Genomic DNA, 18,752 nt, shown 5'->3' with positions numbered 1-18,752 from the left:
TCTGAGAAGCTGAGTGGCCAGAGGTGTCCTGCACAGTGCTATGCTCATCTAAGCAATGGTGATCCCCCAGTGCATGGTTTCTGGGTCACACTCTCCCTTAAACATGAACACCAGCCTCCACTGATGAGGGAGAACTGGAGGTACAAAATTCAAGATGGTATTTGACCTTTCTCACTCCTTGTGGAGATCCACCAACTCACAAGACACACCATCACCCTGTTGCTGACAGTTCCAGGAAGCAGAGAAGGAGCCCTGGTCTGTACTGGTGCTTCCAGGGTAGGATTCTCATCTGCAGAAGGACCCTGAGAAAACACCCTGGTGCATGAAGGAGGCGCCAGCATCACCTCTGGTAGGTTCCAGATGACTACAGAAGCGACTACATCGTAATACAAGAATATAATTGCAAAAGAGCGGGTATGAGGGTATGAGGGCAATAGCATAAAACTGTGAATTCACTTGTTTCAGTATTTTTATAGCAAGACTCCAGTTTCATGACGCCAGTTCTCACTCAGGAAGTTTTGTTTTGCTTTAGATTTCATATCTGTTTTCAAGAACTTAATGTACATGGTATGGTCAAAACATGGTGAATGTTTAAATAAATTTATTGTAATAAAGGACACTGCCATTAATCTCCCTCAAAATACTTCCTCTTGCTTTGAAACACTTATCCCATTGTTCTTACCACTTTCTGAAAGTTCTGGAAGTCGTCTTTTGCAAGTGACTTTTTTTTTGCACTCTTGTGGCTACTTTGATTTCTGGAGTTGATTCAAAATGCTTAAGTCACATGGTGCCAGATCTAATGGAAAATGTGGGTGAAGACACCTTATAATGTTTTTAAGAGCCTGCCTTTCCACTGGGTGGTTCTCGGCAGTAGCATTTACCATATGTTTTATCAAACCTTGAAAGATGTGAAAGAGGACTTCTGGAACTTCTTCAGAAAGTGGCAAGACTATTCAGTAGGATGTGTTCAAAGAGAGGGGAGGTTATTTTGAGGGGACTTAATGGCAGTGTGTCTTTTACTGTAATATATTTTAAAATGTAAACATCCTCAGTGTTTTTTGATCACATCTTGTACTGATTTTTGCTGTTTTCTATAAGAAAAAAAAAAAAGGTTTTCAGGCTTTGGTTCAGGGTATCACACATTTCGAGGTAGTAATCCAAATTCTACCACTTAATAGCGCACCATCTTAGCTAAGTGCAGCTCTCCAGAGCCTGTTTCCTGATCTATAAAACTGAGGATAACAATATCTACCCTGTTAGAGATAAGATAGCTAAGTGACACAGTGCCTGTGTTGCATAAATACCCAGCAATTAGCAGTCTATTATTCTTGTTTTTCTGAGTACTCTGGAACTCTTCAAGGGCAGAGACTATTTTCCCTTTATTTCTACTGTGTCCACAAACCCGGTTCAATAGCAGGAAGGACACAGCAGTCTCCGAATAAAGGAATATTCATGAAAAATTAACCAGAAAAAATAAACATCAGAGCTTACTTGGAATAAAAGAGCACTTAAACTCCAGCTGGTGCCGTAAAAGTAAAAGGCACGCAAAAGACAGATGAGGTGTTCCAGAATTGCTGTTGGTAAGGGCACACTCCAGGGCCACGCCTTGTTAGGACCAAGAGGATCTCAGTCCTACTCATGGACAACTTTGCACACTCAGGCGTGTGTGTACTGCTAACTGCAGTGTTTGCACTTTAATTTTCCTCTCTTCGATAGGTTTGAGAGTGGTTGGCCATAAAACAGCCTTATGAGGTAATTCCACTGAAAGACCAGAGTGTGTAGGAACAGACAACACATAGTTCACCCTTTTGGGTCCACCAGGCATTAGAATGGATGATCTTCTTAGGAGCCCTGGAGACACTAGCACACCCTTGCTTACAACACCCAAGAAAAGCTAAGCAAGCTCTTATCAAGAGCTCATGTGTGACCTTCTCAAGGACAGGAGAGGATCTCATTTGATTGCCTGGAGCCGATCCGAATTTTGATGAGTCAGTCTTTAGAATGGTTTGAAATAAAGGGCACCCACAGGAGTCCTGCCTGTCTGGAGCCCTCTGTGCTTGACTTGCAGATTCCTGGCGACATCTAGAAAGCTGATGCATTAAAGTGGAGGGAGGTGAATCCCTGTTCTGTCCACAGGGAAGGGGCTTTTAAGATGAAAGTGTCCTGTGCCCATGTGCCCAATAGTGGATGAACTGACCCCAAACTACTTATGAAAAAGCCAGCTGTGTCCACACATGCACACATGTTCATCCTCATGGTTTCCGAGTTGGAAACTATAGAAATGTCTACCAATAGAGAATATGCATTCTCAGCCCTTCCTATTTCTTTATTTTTTTCATTGGGTTGCCCAGGCTGGACTCAGACTTATCCTCTTTGCTCAGTCTTGAGTAGCTGTGGTTATGGGCATGTGCCACCGTGGGCGGCAGGAAGAGGAAGCAAAAGGATTTCACTTATAGGCACTGAACACTCACAGTGCAAGCAAACCTTATATGTCATAAACAAACAAATAAACAGAATGAAACCAGGGAGAGAGGTGGGTGGGAAGGGGAAAGGGATTGAAAAGGGACCAAGCTGTATTATGAACATGCACGTACTCCCCAAGATGAATGTGAACGTCATGTACTGCAAATGTACAAATAAAATTTTAAAAATGGGGAAAAGAAGGCATTATTATTATCATAATTTTTGCTCTGCCAGGATCAATTACAGGGCTTTGCACATGCTAGACAAGCACTCTAACACTGAACTACATCATCAGTCCAGAAAACATTAATGAAAAGAAAGTTATTTTATAAGAGAATGGAAATTAAAATGCTAATAGTGAATGATGGAAGATTAAACACGCTTGTGCCTCGATGGCTGTGAGTCAGCGTCCTACCTTTTCCCTGAAATGCTCGTTTTTGGAGGCTGCTGTCAAGAAAAGCCTCACAGCCTCGCTGACTGCGCTGCTGTCTCTGGTCAGCAGCAGAGCCAGGGTCCTGAAGACCTCTTGGTGGGCCGGGAGGCTGCTAGGAGAGAGACCATTCAGGGTCTGCAGCAGCTTCTCATCTCTCAGCGACTGCAGGGTCTGAACCACGGAAACTAGAAGGGAAGATGGAGACAGGGTCATATTCTTACAGTACAGTGGCACGCTCACTGAAAATATAGTATTTTATGTCTATTTTTATGACATAAGACAAAGATTTATGAAAAAATTAGCCTCTGATTAAGATGGTATTTCAAATTACAATAGTGAGAAAAAGCCAGATTATTCAAGTAATATATTGAGGTAGGGAGTGATTCACATGGGAAAAAAGTGACGTTGGATTTCTATTTTTGAGTGCAAAACTAAAGTAGAGATGAATTAAATAGTCATAAACATATATAGCGAAAAAAGTATCTAGACATTTTTTATAATTTTTCTAATACACACATAACAAATGCAGTTGCTCTGTCTTAGGCAAAACCCAAATCCCAGGAGAAACTGTGGTGAGGCAGGTGGCTCCAATGGAGAAACTCTTTTAGTTGACTGGAATACAGAGCTTATATGATAAAAATAAGGCTTGGGATTGCATGTGAGCAAATTGGCCACTTTCCATGAATTGGGAATGTACTCTGGTCCCTAACTGGGGCCAGCATTCTCTACCTCATGGACAAGTCTAAGAATTTCCTAGATATTTTTGTGTTTAATTTCCTGTTTTCCTTGCTGTGGGTTTTCTGTCAATTTCATTGTTTTGAGGGAAGGAAGGAAGGAGAGGAAGGAGGCGGAAAAAGAATGAAGATGTGTTATTACATGTCTCAACTCCACACAATGAATGTAATCACTATGTACAGTAAGAATGGACTAATAAAAATGTCCAGGTAAAAAAGCCTCAGAGGTATTATGTCTTGTAATAACTCAATGAACAAATCACAGGGAACGCCCTAAATGTTCAATAATGCAAATATATAAATCTACATTCAAGTATAGGGATGGTATAAAACTGATAAAACGTTTTCAAAGAATACTTAACATCAAACATGTCAAATCAAAAACAGGACATTACACAAAAGAATATGCCCAAGTTTGAAATTGAAACCCATCCACATGCAACTGAAAAAAATGCGTAACATTTTACAAGTGGGAGGATGAGGGATTTGAGTCTTTTCCTTTATGCTTCTGTTTTCTGAAATTTTTATACTGACTTCTCCTTTCATAATGAACAAAAAGAAACTCAGAGGTGACAGGTTTTTCTACCTGTTCTTCCCCACTGCTGCTATTAAATGATGACATGTTCCCAGAGACCATGGAAGCTAAGAGGCAAAGATAAGAAACTGCCACCCATATGCCCCGAGCAATACAGACATTTGCTCAGAAAACTGATTTAGACTGGGACAAATGTGGTGTCAAGAAATGAGAGTATCACAAAGTGAGACCTGTGGTGGTGACTTCCGTCTCCTGCCTAAGTTCTCTTCCTGCTCCTCTGCTCAGCCTGCTGCCTGCCACACAGGGTGATATAGGCTGTGCCCCACACCTTCCTCCTCCACCCCACATGCTGACCATCTTACTGCCAGGCTTAATGTTCTAGAAGGAGAAGGGCTGAGCCTGGCTCTGCCCCAGAAATGCTGCCCCCGCCTGGTGCTCTGCCAAACTCTGCTGGTCCCAGGAGCACATTCCTCCTGACTCTGAACTGCACAATCAGGGCTCTGAGGATGTACAGAGCACAAACCTGGGAACCAGAAACCAGCCCTTTGCTGCCTGGCCCCACCTGAAGAGTTGTGCATTCTGTATAAATGCTGCACTGCTAATGTTTGGAGTGACACAGGAAATGGGGACCAGGATGTCATGGTCGCAGTCCTACTTGGGCTCCATCTCTCCTTTCCCTGGATATGCAGCCTGCATTGATTTTTCTACCTGTTCTTACTTTCCCTTCCTACTGTGTAACCCCAGCTTTTAAAACCCATTATCAATGAAAACTCCCCACAAGAAAGGCAATAAAAATACTATTGGCTGTGGGTTTGACCCCACAAATGGCAAATACATTATCAAAGGAAAGAAACCAAAGTAAACTCTTAAATAATTTACCAGCTTCCTGTTAATGATATACCTCTGCTGGATTACTAGGAAACTTAGTAAAGCCAGGTTCCATTAACAAGAACTTAGTTGAAGGTCCTGAAGTCATTTAAAAGGTAAATCTCAGTTCAGCTGTGGACTTATAGGAGAAAAAAGCTACCAGCACTAAAAATCACGATTAAAAAGACCAGAAATAACTCTAAACAGAGTAGTTTGACAAAAGAACATGCCCCACCTTGCCTAGCCAGCTGGCTCAGGTAGCTCTCCAAGTCACTTACACCATGGCTGGTAAAGTAACTATGATACTGGAAAACAGTGACAACTTCTGAGGACAGGTTGGAGGAGGGCAGAGGCTCAGCCCGGTCCAGAATCTGGGACACCAGGGTTTGAAACACTACAAAGAAAAGACACAAAGGAGAAACATGGCCGTTCAGTCATCTGTCCATGCATTTCCATAAGAGCAGAGTGCCTGATATGAGTTAATCTTCAGGGACAGCCAGATGACTTGAGCATGGACACACAACTGCCCACTGAGCCTGAGGTCAAGATACAGATGATCCCCAGCACCTCAGGTTTTCTTGTACACCTTCCTGCCCATAGCTAGCTAACCCACCCTCACCATACAGAACTAAACCCCTGGCTTCTATCCAGTTCTTGAGCTTCATATAAATTGAATTATACTTTTTGTATCTGGTTCCCTTTACCTAACAAAGTACCTGTGAAATTCATAAAAATTGTTGCTTGCAGCAGCAATATATCCTTTTTAAAATTGCTATATAATACCATATGGAATGATTATACTATGATTTAACCATTCTTTTATTGTGGGTGTTTGAGATCTCCCAATTTTTGGCTTGCACAATTAAAGCAAAGAACCTTCTTATATGTGTACTTTCTTGTGAATATAAGTACTAATTTCTCCTCATGTATTTCAGAGTAAAATTGCTGGATCATGGGTTCCTTGGAAACTGCTGGTTTTTCCAAGTGGTTGTACCATCTGACAGGCCCATAATGGTGACATTTAATGAAAAAGGAGGAGGAGGAGGAGGAGTTGAAGTATACAGTTGAATCTCAGGTTCAACTAACTATAGACCAAAACACTGGAAAAAAAGTTGCATCTATACTGAACACACAGACTTTTTAATTGTGTCAATATTCCCTAAGCAATACAGTGTATCAACTATTTTCATAGCATTTACACTGTATGGGGTGTTATAAGTAATCCAGCGTCCTCAGGTTGTGTGGACACCACACCACTTTATATAAATAACTGGAGCATCTGCAGATTGGTTATCCACAGGGGGTCCTGGAACCAACCGCCATAGACACTGAGGAAACGACTGTCAGGGCAATGTAGACTAGCACTTCTAAAAAGTCCCTGCTGATATTTTGCATTAAAACATGTACAATGTCTCACTTTCATGACTCTGAGAACATGATGTTCTCCTTGGAAAGCACACCTTTCTTTATTAGGCTGGCCTTTTGTGTGCCCTTTACCCCCAGGCTTCAGAGCATGCAGTGGGACAGCTGCACCAAAGGACAGGACTTCTCTGCCTTCTGCAGTCCCGTACCTGGCTCTGCAAGTCCCGGGTATTCTTTGTTGAGGGCTCTGGCGAAGCTGGCCTCCAGCTGCCTGATCACCCTGTCCGCCGAGCTGTGGTAGACACCGGCTGGGCTGCAGCACTTGGTCCAGAAGGACAGCAGAGATAGCTTTTTGTGAAATTCTGGAATGGCTGGAAAAGAGGAGCAGCCCCACCCGTGACACACGTCATAGATGAAGCTGGTACACTGGCTGGGGTGGAGTGAGACATCTCGGGGCCTTTGTAAGACTCTGGTTTTCAACTGGATCTACTACAAGATTCCTCTGCGATTGGCAGATGACTCAGAGGACAAAGCAGTTATGGGGAGGAATTTACCCTGGGAGAGGGGGATGAAGAAAATGTAGCAGAAACCAAATTGTTTGCTTTCAGGGACACAAAATATAGCATCTCTCCCTAGGAAGACACTCAAGCATCTCCTCTTCTATAACTTTAGAGCAAATGCACGGGGGCCAGAGATGCAAAGGCCCTGAGCCTTTCCCGAAGGGGGCAGAACATGCTGTGGTGGCTGGAGATTTCCCTTCCCAGGTGGCTCTCAGATGGAAAAGAGAGCACAGCACAGGGTCAGGTAAAGTCTGATCACCATCACCTTCCTTGGTTCTTGTGATGCAGGAGGGACCAGAGGGGAGAGAAGAGGAAAGGACACTGGTAACATGCAGCCTGAGTGTCTGCCCCTTCACACGCCTCTCTTCCAGGGCCACCTGCTCTGAGTGGGAACAGACACAACAGGCAGAAACCCACTGGGAGGGCCTGGGAAGGTTTAGGCTTCATCAGAGATTACCAGGAGACCCTATTTCTATTCACATTCTAAGAAAAGGGCAGAATATCATGAAGCCAGATCATATGAGTGCAAAGGCATTTCCTACATCAAGTTCGGCCTGTAAAATGCTCAGAACCTGGAGGTCTTGAATCCACATGGTTTCTGCCCTCCCTACCTGGCGGGGTTGGGAAACACAGTCCACATGATAGGCAGCTACTATGGGAGCACCTTCACCTTTTCTATATCTCAAGAGCAGCCCTGATCCCTGTCTACAAGGGACCTCACGGGCGGAAAACATCTGTGAAACTCAGTCTGCTGGGGGATGCTGCTTCTGTTTCTACATGAATGTCTGACTTCCGGGCTGGAGGCCCTACAGGAAAGCCGTGCATCTCTGATTTGATGCAGAAGGCGGAAGTGTGACACTCACAAACCCAAAGCATAGAGACTTTATCCTGTTTCATGGCCCTGTTAAAGCTAGGAGCAGGTTCAGGCAGCAGAGTGGGCTGGCGTGGCCTCCCCCATGCAGTGGGTTACTGACTGGCGGGAACTTACCCTCCACGACAGAACTGATGTTCCCTATGTTCTCATCACTGACAGCCGCCAGCTTTTCCATCACTTGCGTCTGCCTGGAGAGCTTCTCTAAGAGATTTCTTGCCACAAAGGGGGTTTTGCTGGAGAAGACGATTTGCTAGTGAAACAAACAAAAGCACTGTTTCATTGTTGCTGTTGTCAAGAGAAAAAGTGTCCCCTCCCCGTTGCCTCCTTTGGACCCGGGGGCCGTGATGTCTCATGGACTCAGCAGTGCCTGTGTTCCCACCCAAAAGCGCTGCTCCCCCTCTCTCGGAACAACATCTGAGGAGATCACAGTGGTGTCTGGCACCTTGACCAGTTTTCATGCCTGTGGAACGCAGGAATGCTGTCAGCAGGAGCTCCGGAAACCACCACAAAGCGGCCTCTCCTTTTACCTACTGCAAGTCTAAGCCTCCTCTTTGAAGCTTGGAGGGAGTGTTTAGGCTGTATCTTGGGGAATAAAGAGAAGAGGATTTGTCGTACAAGCCTAGAGATTTTTCACAGCGTGGTTTTATTTTCTTGCTTGTAAGCTGGAAATTGAGAGTAGATTGTACAGTAATCAAACCTGCAATCGCAGCTGTCTCATTGTTGGTGCGTCCTACATATCCGGCACTGATCTGAGCGCTACACATGTGATGAGCTCATGTTATTTCTCATAATAACCCAACGAGGTGGGTGCTGCCGATGTCCTTATTTTACTGATGAGGAAACTGAGCTACAGGGAGGATAAGTAACCTGCCCAAGGTCACATTAAGCATTAAGTGGTGGCACGGTGTGTGGGTCACAAGAATAAGGAAGCCTGAGCGAGGGAAGGACATAGATATTGGTCTGCTCGATGATTCTGCTCCTTGCAGCGTCTCTCAGAGCCTGCCCAGGTCACCTGGGGGTGCAGATGCAGACACAGGGCACAGAGCAGAAACACATGCTGTTCTACCTAGAGCATTTGGACTTTAATATGGATGCACTTTCGAACTTAAAAATCTAGCAATTACGTACTAATGCCTTTCCTGTAAGGAAGCACAGTAGAAATGCATGTTATATTGGAAATAATTATAGCAATTTTGCTTCATATCAAATGAGCATTTTTCTCATTTTCTCTCTGTGTTGCAAATGAAGAAGAAAACACTGACTCAGGACTAAGTGCAACTGAGACATTGCTAATCTTCCCTCCTGCAATCTACTTCGCATCTACTTCTCGTATTTTCTAGGCTGATCTTCCTCCCAAGAGCACCGGATTGTTGCAATCCTAGCCCAGTGTTGGACAGAAACATCACCCTGACCGTTGCACACTGATTCGTCTTGGGAGAAAACTTCACCCTTTCATGATAGAGAATTCTCTTATGTCTCACAGAACAGCTGCTTTACCCCTAAAGAGCAAACGGGTAGTTTGCTAGAAAGCATCAGAATCAGCTAGGATGAAGAGCTCTGAAAAGCATCCTATTCAAACATTTGGTAAAGGGTGAACAGCTAAAAGCAAAGAAAAACCCTTGTGTATTTTCATAAGAAAAGAGAATTTCACCTTCTGCCCTCATGGTTGTCAAGGTCATGCTCCTTATGCACTAGGAGACTTCAGACAGGGTATTGGCCCAACAAGGGGCCAGAGCTAAGATTGCCAACCAGTTTCCTACAGTACATACATTGTCTGAGGATTCTTACGGCTCTTTATTTGTGGTGAAAAGCATAGTTCTCCATAGCTCATCACAAATGTGGTACTCAGGGAGCAACGCAACACTACTGGAGACTTCTCAGCCTGCTTCTTGACTTTCTGGTGACCCTGAATTCTGGGGAGCACAAATCCTCTTGTTTCTTCCTTCCTTCTTTCCTTCCTTCCTTCCTTCCTTCCTTCCTTCCTTCCTTCCTTCCTTCCTTCCTTTCCTCCCCCCTTTCTTTCCTTCTTCCTCCCCCCTTCCTTCCTTCCTTCTGTTTTTTTGGATACAGGGTCTCTGTAGTTTGGGCTGACTTTGAACTCACTATGTAGCCCAGTCTGGCCTTGAACTTGAGACAATCCTCCTGCTTCAGCCTCTCAAGGGCTGGGATAACAGGCACATGCCACCCCACCCTGCTTCTTCTTGTATTTGTTCAATTTCTTTCTTTTTTCTTTTTTTGGTAGTGGGGATAGAATTCGGGACCTTGTGCTTGTGAGGCAGGCGGTGGAATCACTGAGCTAAATCCCTGGCCCTGTATTCTTTCAATTTCCCCAAACCATTATCATAAGTCCCCGACTTATGAATGAATTCTGTCCTGGGAGAATTTCTGTAAGTCAGATTCATTTGCAAGTCTGACAGAGTGAATCTTATACACCTTTGACACAAATATGCAGTGTATATTGCCTTGTGCTTCCTAGCAGTCCCCTCTACAACACCACTGCTGCTCCTCTTGCTTCCCTATGTCCTGGGCTCGGACTGAGCTCTGCACTACTGGACCCTGTTGCACATCATGGCAAGCACACAGCGGCACGACGGGGACAGTGTCCGCAGACACGCGAGTTACCTCCGTGATTGCTTCTACAGATGTCTGTGATATGTAATCCTGTCTGTAAAAGTTCATAATTCAAGTGTTTGTGAACTAAACTACCCTCCTACCTCTTTTTTATTTTTTACTTTGAGACAGAGTCTCACTAAGTCACTAAGTTGCCCAGGCTGGGCTTACACTTGTGATCCTCCTGCCTCAGCCTCTCAGAATTCTGAGATTACAGTGTGAGACACCACTCCTGGATGCGTCCACATCCTTACCTTGTTCCACACACATCCCAGCAGGAACAAGATTGGGAGAAGACAAACCACCAGGCCAGAGGAAGCATTTAAGTAGATGCTCTGAGGAAAAACTGTTCTGTTCAGAAAGACTGAAAGCCTTCTCTCAACAAGAGTTTCAAAATACTTGCTCCACTGTTGCAAATCCTGAAGTGACAGAGAGCTTGACATGAGAAGAAAGCAGCTCTGTGGTGCCCAGGATGAGAGCCATCAGGGTGATGATGGCCTTGAGAAAAATTCCTCCTCAATGCTGTAAAACTTACTTATTCAAAATCTGGAGAGAGGTGGTCAGATTTACTATCATTTTGCTTTTAGCTCTCTAGGAAGTGGAACATGAACTCAGGTGACATTCACATTAAAATATGTTCACAAGGGCCAGGGATTTAGCTCAGTGGCACTGCGCCTGCCTCACAAGTAAGTGCAAGTTCCTGAGTTCGATTCCCAGTACTGGAAAAAAAAATGTTCGACTTTTCGACTCCATCTGTAGAGAGCGGAATGCAAATCAAATCCCTCTTGCTTTTTCCTTAATCGTGTTACTCTCATCTATTGCCAAGTGATTTTAAACCGAGAGCTAACCGTATTTCATCTCCTACCCTTTTGGGTCTTGAGGATTCTCAGTTTTAAAACAGAAAACCCAGGGCTGGGGGAGGATGGGCAGGCCCACCGAGTTTCTGACTTGTTCAAATCTAAGCAGCGGTGTTCTCTTTTCTCTGAATTCTCATTTCCCTGGGAAAACCAGCAGGTGGAGCATCCTTTCCTGGCACATCCGCAGCCTGGGCTCTCGGGCGCGGGCGCGGTCACCCACCTACCTGAATGAGCTGGGTGCAGTACTGCAGGTGGCGCACGATGGTGATGTCCAGGCTCTCGTTCCCTGTGGTCAGCGGGAGAGGGCTTCCAGCCACGCTGGTCCCGACGCCGGTGTCTTCAGTCAGTGCCTCGCTAAGATGCCCCCTGGCTTCTGGGTGCACTGACCTGTAACTGATGAGGCAGGGGGCGGGGTGCACACAACATTAGCTACCTCCCTCTGTGTCCAAACCACAGGCCCTGTCAACACGGCTGGTGTCAGGCCCCAGAGCACCCACTGAATCGGTCTTTCACTCGCCTCCTTTGAAAGACAGAGATACCTTTCAAAAACAATGTCATTTAGCCCAGTTGCCAATTTTCCTGGTATTAAAAGAGCATGCAAACAAATTGCTTCTAGAGTTCTGTTTGCTTCTCCAGCACAATGAGCCACTTATAAAGGAGTCTCACGAAGTGGCCTTTGAAACATGCCCTCCTGTTGCATTGGTCGCACTTTCCTGCTCTGTTGACTGAATAATTTGCCAAATATTCTGGGATTAAACTGTCCTCTATATTTGTGGTTTCCCAAGAGTAATACCATTAGGAAATAATCTGTTAAAGCCTTTTCCTGGCCTCAGATTAGATGCTACTTAAAGAAAAGGAAAAAGGAAAGCTGCCAAGAAGAAAGACATGATGTTCACTCAGGACCAAAGTTAAAAAGGGTTGAAATACTGAGAGCACAGCTTAGCCCCACTTCTCGGGCTGTGTCTAAACCTGCTGTTGCACTGTTTAAAGATGTATCATGATAGGCATTATGGTGTCTAATTTTATTCTTTGTTGTTGTTGTTGTTTTGAGACAGGGTCTCGCTATGTAGTCCGGGCTGGCCTTGAACTCACAGCAATCCTCTTGCCTCAGTCTCCTGAGTGATGGCTGCTTGCCACCATGCCTGGCTAATTATATTTTTACATGAATTAGTGTGCTTGAGAGGGAGGGAGGGACAGAGGGAGGGACGCAGGGAAGAACACGGCTCGCAGAGATGTTAACGAGTGCGTGTCCCGGTTTACATGGCTGCGTAGGAACAGTGCAGCTTTGGGCATCCAGCCTCCTGCTCCTGGTGTCTACAGCAAAAGGACCCAACACCAAAGCTTGAAAGCTTTGGATGCTTTCCTCTGATTCACAGTGGCCTCCAAGAAGAAAGCCATCAGCTTGTGTCCTGACAACCAACACATATTTCACATAAACACACACACACACACACACACACACACACACATACACACACACTTTTCCCTAATGCTCCTGATGACATACAATAATATTGATTGAATTAGACATATTTGATAACAGACTTCTGTAAAATGCACAAAAACTTTGATGTTTTTGTTTAGATGCTGCTTGTGGCAAGGAGAAAAAGTTTAGGCTGATGCTCGATCATAATCTAGCAGTTCACACTAACAAGAACACTGAAAATTCTCAGTGGGGGACCTGGAAGCAGCTAAGTGGCACTGGGCCTGCCTGGCAAGAGCAAGGTCTTGAGTTTGAGCCATAGCACGGGCGGTGGTGGGGGGATTCTCCATTGAAAAGCACTTGACACATTTAGTTGAGCTAGAAAATTCTCAACATAGAATGCATTAGAATAACTTAGGCATCACATTCAGTTACTAAATCTTCTGTCTTTTTATTCCCAGTTTTCATGTCGTTTTTCGTGGTTTTATTTTGGAAAAAGAAGCCCACCTGGAGCAACAGAGCTCCAAACCCAGAACACCGCCCACAAAGAGATCTGGAAAGGCTGAAGAACTGCCAAAGCCAAGTCGGGTAGGAACCCCACCCCTGCTTTGGAAAGTGCTCGTTCTTTCAGCAATCGCTAGAGTGAGGTTATCCCATTGTGTGTGCTCTGCTTCACCTGAAATCACAGAATGGACCCTGGACCTGGCTCTGAAGCTGGCTGTGCTGGGGAAGGTGAAAGCCTTTCACCTTCGCGCTCCGCCCACCCAGAGAAGGTCCCGTTTCCCAGCTCTCGGGATGCAGGTGTAACGCCAGCTATTGGCCAGGTCTTTACAAAGGAGCATAGGTTTTAGCCTGGCTTTGATAAGTGCATGGATGAGCTTACTCTCATGGACCCGGGGGGCTGAGGGAGAGAGATGAAGGGATGGGAAAGCACAGAGAAGCAAGATAGAGGCAGCAAGACTGAGATGCGCACCAGGAGTACCGGGCCCAAACTGACTCTCCAGTGAGGGTCCTCCCCAAGGGCAGGGTGCCAAGGTAACATAGAATTAGTGTGAAGGAGACAAGTCATAGCATGCAAACAGCTGCAAAACTTTCCCCTTTGTGTCCAAAATAGAAAAGATATATTTTCCCTTAAGCAACCCCCAGGAGGTGGATACTTTTTAGAAATTATACAATGAAAGGGAACCATAAGGTGAGTACTGTAAGCCAAGCCACCCACGTGTGGAATTGTTTTGCCCTGGAGTTTTACACCGGGTCGCCTGTGGCAGTGACAATAAACAACTGCGCCAGTTGTGACAGGAGGAATAAAAGCTGACTTCACACTTACCTGTTTTTCTCAGGCTCGGTGTCTGAAAAGACGGAGTCAGTACCTCCTCCTCTGATGCGACAAACCTCCTCGCCATCCTCCTCCTCCTCGTCAAAGTCAGAGGTATTCAGGAAATCAAAGCTTTCTAAAGCACTCTCAACAGCAAGACTTAAGCTGGAAGACCGGCTACGGCTCCCTGCGGGCTTGCACTGGAAAAGCAGAAGGCACCAGGACAGCATCAGCACCCGGGAGGAGACACAGCACACGGCACCCGGCTGCAGGTGCCTCACTCTGTGGCTCTCTTTTCTTTCCCCAAGTTTTTATTTTATTTTTTTTTTGTTGGCATTTAAAATTTTCATATTCAAAAAATAAGTACAACCACGGATAAAATGGCACAGTATCTGGGATTTATTCCAAAATAATGCAGAGTGAAGTACACAGAAAAGACAATGCAAGATTAACCACAGGCTGGTCACTGGGCTCTGGGTATGCTGCTGGACCACAGGTAGCTCTACTTCTGCTCGACATTTTCACCCTACAAAGCTAAGGACCTATGACAACCAGAAAGCCTTGGGAAATAGGACTGCTACATTCCATCGGCAGCCTAGTGCTCACCCCAAATGAAATGTAACTAGCAAGCCAGGCACAGTGGCCCCCAGCTGTATGCCCAGCTATGTTCTTGGGAGGCTGGGGTGGCAGGATCACTTGAGCTCATGGGTGTGAGACCATCTCTAAAAACCAATAGACTGATTTTAAGTCACTGAGTCAAGGCTCATGACGAGCCCATTTCCAAGTGACACTGTCTTCAGGGTCTTGAGACTGGAACTCCTTATCTTAAAGTACCTGCTGTAAAGGAGCAACGACAACCACAACAAAATCCCAGAAACAGAAAACTGCTCCAATTCACAGGGCCCATAAGAAGCCCTGCTTCTCGCCGACACATTCACAGCATCGTTTTTCCTTTGAGTGTTGAGAAGCAATGAACAGCTGGGGGATCACAGGAAGTGACCCTGCTTCCTCTGAAACTGTCCCAAGTGGAAGGAGTCCCAGCGCTTCCTGACCAGGCCCTGGAAATACGGGAGCAAACCCTGCTGTGGCCTGGAGAAGGCTACACGGTAGGGGCATTCGAGAAAACATTACAGAATTATGCCAGCTTCTGCAGGCTCAGAGACGGTAGGAGTGGTTTCAAATACTCAAGAGGACTCGGGCGGACTGATCCGGCAAGTCCCTCGAGGGAGACGCACTAAGTGTCCTCCGTCCCGCTAGATGGCGCGCCTGGCTGATCCCTTGGCACAGGGTAGGAAGGGCCTTGCGGGGCTCTGTCTCTGACACTTAAAATGGCACAAGAGCACGTGGGAAAACGTCTTTTCAGTCTTTTAAGTCACAGTTGTTTCATTCACCCTCAGGGATCTCCGTCCAAGAGGCAGCGTCATTTAATTTCTGATCCTCAAGATGGTTAGCACCCTAGGAATGTGAAGGAGGAAAAAAGAGAGAGGGAGAGAGAGAGAGAGTGCTTTGTCCAGCTGATGCTTCTGGCTGGATACAAATCCACTTGCCCCAGATTTAAACCCTGATGCCCAGTTTCAATCTCAGGGGGAAGGAGGGAGGCAGAGTAGCTGCAGCCCATGTCTAGGGTCTCCTTTCCAAAGCTTGTCTGTCTTGTTTCTCAGCCATAACAGAGAAAGAGGTGGTTGAGGGTTTTACTAGCAGGATAGTTTTGGAACAACAGTAGACTGAAATAATACTCTGGAAAGAAATGTGTGACTACCTGGTTTTTATGACTTACAGAGATGGTGCTCTTAGTGTTTCCAGGTGGATTGAGCAGCCCCTAGGCTGCGCTGGAAGCTGCTTTCCTTGCCACTGGATGGCCAGCTGTATTGCTTGCTAACCCCTGGCTTCAGGTGAGACTTCTGCTTCAGGTGAGGCCAGTGTTCACCGGAGCTCTTTGGCACGAACACCCTTTGCTCATGTAGTGATGCTGGCTAACTGGAACTCTCCATATGTGAGCCCTGAGCAGATGCGTCTGTGTTCCAGAAGGCAGATGATGGTGGCCTTCCCTGCTTCTCAGAGGCTGTGCCTGTGGTGGAACTCAGGAGCATTTGAGCACCTGGAGCGTCAGAGTTTAAACTATCATTGGCCCGAGGCACAAATCCTCTCCAGGATCAGGTTCACATGACCGAAGAAAGAGGAGAGAGGATAAGACCGTCGTCCGAAAAGCCTCAAAATTGGAGTGCCAGGTGGTGCTGGGAAGCCCTCATCTTAAAACAGCCACACAAAGGGCTGGCTCTCAGCTTGCTGCTGCAACCTTTCAAGCTTACTTTATAGAACAAGTCCCCAAGGAAGTGTTCTTTCAAGAAAAAGAATCCAAGTTCTCTTCTCTACGACTGTATAAGTCAAAGTGGGAAGCAAAGAATATAAGAGGTGGCAGAATGACTCAGGACAAAAGCAAGCTCTGTCTTCCTGTACAGTGTTTTGTTTTTTTAAACATTGTAACCGTGTGCCAAGTGGAGGCGGATTCATTCTGATGTAGCAGTCTGAGCTTATCATCAGGCCCTCCCTCCCAGGAGGAAATCATTCCCCGTGCCCACCTTCCCCTCTACCCTTGTCTGATCACCAAGGATCGAGGAAAGCATCTCTGGTGAAGCTGGGACTCCCTGGCTTCTAGGGTCTGACCCATAATTAGTTGCTGATGAGATCTGGGCTGCCACTTTGGGCCAAACCAGGAGAAGGGGCTCCTCCTAACTCCCCCCCCGGGGGGGGGAAGGGCCCCTCGTAGCCTGACACCTTGAGAGGGACGCTAACCATTAGCATCTGAGAGACTATGATGATCAAAGTGCCAGCGTTTCAAACTTCAGGACTGGAGTTTAAGCATTCTTTAGAGCTTTTAAATAAATTCTAATCAGTTAAATTGGTCTGTTGCTAGAAAAAAATTGCTGTGAACAACTGGCATTCAAACCCACCGCCATTTTAATGCTGATTATCTATTGCTCCTGTGACAGGACAGAATTTAGATAAAAAATTGAGAAAGCTGGGTGTGTTGGCACACACCTATAATCCCAGCATTTGGGAGGCTGAGGCAGGAGGGTCACAATGAGTTTGAGGCAAGGCTGAGCTACATAGTGAGTTGAAGGCCAGCCTACATTATATAGTGAGACTGACTGAAAAAGCGAAAGATATATAAATATAAAAAAATAAAAAGGGAAAAAGAGAGGCTCTGTGATACTGAATGCGGATTAAAAGTGCCTCCAACCCAATCAATGCCTCTGGAAAGTACTTACTTTTAGAATATCATCCAGATGCATGACTTCTTGGCTTAGATCCTCAAACTCTTTGTACTGCTCCTTATGAGGCTCCAATGCAAGGAAAAGGCCGCTGAAGGCGTCCTCCAAGCTGCCATCCAGAAAGGACCTGCAGCCTTCTGACTCCCCACTGACAGAGCCCTCGTAGAGCTGCCTCTCGCCGGCTGCTGGGCCCTCCGCCGAGGTGAGCCTCTTCACCAGCTGCTTCGTGAGGTTCCCCTCAAAAGTGTCCAGCTCCACTGGCTTCAGCTCAGAGGCTTCATCGGACTCCTGCAGGAGGGCCTCAGCCACCCCGTCCTCAAGGAACATGTGTTTCGTACCCGTGCCTGGGGCCAAGGCTGCCGTCTCCGGCTCGGCTGTGTCCCCCTGCGGGGGGCACCCTGGCTCCTGGCCTTGGCCCTGGGAGCTGCTGTCCTCCGTGCTCTCACTCTGGGAGCACAGGCTGTGGTGGGAGTGCTCTGCGGGGGTGATGGTGATCTCAGGGTTCGCTGAGCACGAGCTGGAGGGAGACACAGCTGAGCTGGAGGTGAGCGTGCAGTCCCCATCAGGGAGGTCACTGAAGCTGAGGGACAGTGGCATCTTCTCCTCAGCTGCCTTTCCATCTTCAAAGATGTCATCGGGTAGGTTCGACTGTAGATAAAATGCACCTTGTTATTACCTTCAAAACAGATAATGCATTTGGCAAGGTTAATTTCCAGAAAAAATAGAAGGCACTAAAAATGAAAACACCACAACTTTCACATTAGCATTTCTTTTGTGTGTGTGTGTGTGTGCGCGCGCGCGCGTGCTCGCAAGCTTGTCTGTGGTGAGCAAAAGGAAACAAGCCATTAAAACTCAGTTTCCAGTGTTGAATCTGGGTGAAAGTTCACAGCATTATTCTTAGGTTTGACATTTTTCAAAAGAAAAGGTTGGGGTTGGGTAGGGATGCTGCTGGTTTGTTGAATCCCAGGATGGCACAGAATTTGGCAGCTATTGTTATGAATCAACACCAGTGACTTTTTCTTCTTGGCATCTGTCTCAAAAGACTTCCCAACATCTGTACTGTTTTGCTCCAACGATGTGATGCTTTGTTCTGCTTCAGTTCTCAAAACTTGTTTTTGAAAATCCCTACCCACAAATCCCAAGCTCTTGGAAATGTTTTATTAATTTAGTAACCATGCCATAAACCATTCAAGGCCAGCAGTACATTTGCATAGTTTCTCTAGAAGTAGGAAACTATGTAGCACCCATCTTCCAGTAGGCAGAGCCCAGGCTCTCAGGGGTCTAGAAACAAACACCTTCCTGTGCTAAGCATCCCGGTGCTGTGTCACAGGCAAGCAGGACAGGAGGAGACAGGTTCAAAATATCCAGGTAACCAGGATCATTTGGTCCGGGCAGCAGTGCGGTTTCTTTCTTTCCTTTTTTTTTTTTTTTTTTTTTTTTTTTTTTT

General features: G+C 46.0%; 1 protein-coding gene across 9 annotated transcripts in view; it reads right to left on the bottom strand.

Annotated features, from left to right (window-relative positions):
• Ripor2 (RHO family interacting cell polarization regulator 2) overlaps positions 1-18,752 on the bottom strand; it is a 126,087-nt gene that overhangs the window by 26,287 nt on the left and 81,048 nt on the right. For 7 of the 9 annotated variants that reach the window (XM_033761887.1, XM_033761891.1, XM_033761888.1 and 4 more), the window contains 7 exons: positions 17,303-17,953; positions 14,046-14,233; positions 11,520-11,688; positions 7,943-8,078; positions 6,604-6,765; positions 5,268-5,426; positions 2,879-3,081 (listed from right to left, as the gene is read on the bottom strand). In XM_033761887.1, coding sequence (XP_033617778.1) covers positions 2,879-3,081; positions 5,268-5,426; positions 6,604-6,765; positions 7,943-8,078; positions 11,520-11,688; positions 14,046-14,233; positions 17,303-17,953 — 1,668 coding nt within the window. Of the gene's footprint in view, positions 1-2,878; positions 3,082-5,267; positions 5,427-6,603; positions 6,766-7,942; positions 8,079-11,519; positions 11,689-14,045; positions 14,234-14,368; positions 15,489-17,302; positions 17,954-18,752 lie in introns of those variants that run through there. The other 2 variants (XM_033761894.1, XM_033761895.1) reach the window with 1 other exon arrangement.

The sequence above is a fragment of the Fukomys damarensis genome, unplaced genomic scaffold (assembly GCF_012274545.1).
Source record: "Fukomys damarensis isolate Sample0158 unplaced genomic scaffold, DMR_v1.0_HiC HiC_scaffold_10, whole genome shotgun sequence".
Taxonomy (NCBI): Eukaryota; Metazoa; Chordata; class Mammalia; order Rodentia; family Bathyergidae; genus Fukomys; species Fukomys damarensis.
Note: the sequence above shows the minus strand (reverse complement) of the source record. Positions and strands in the feature narration are given on the sequence as shown.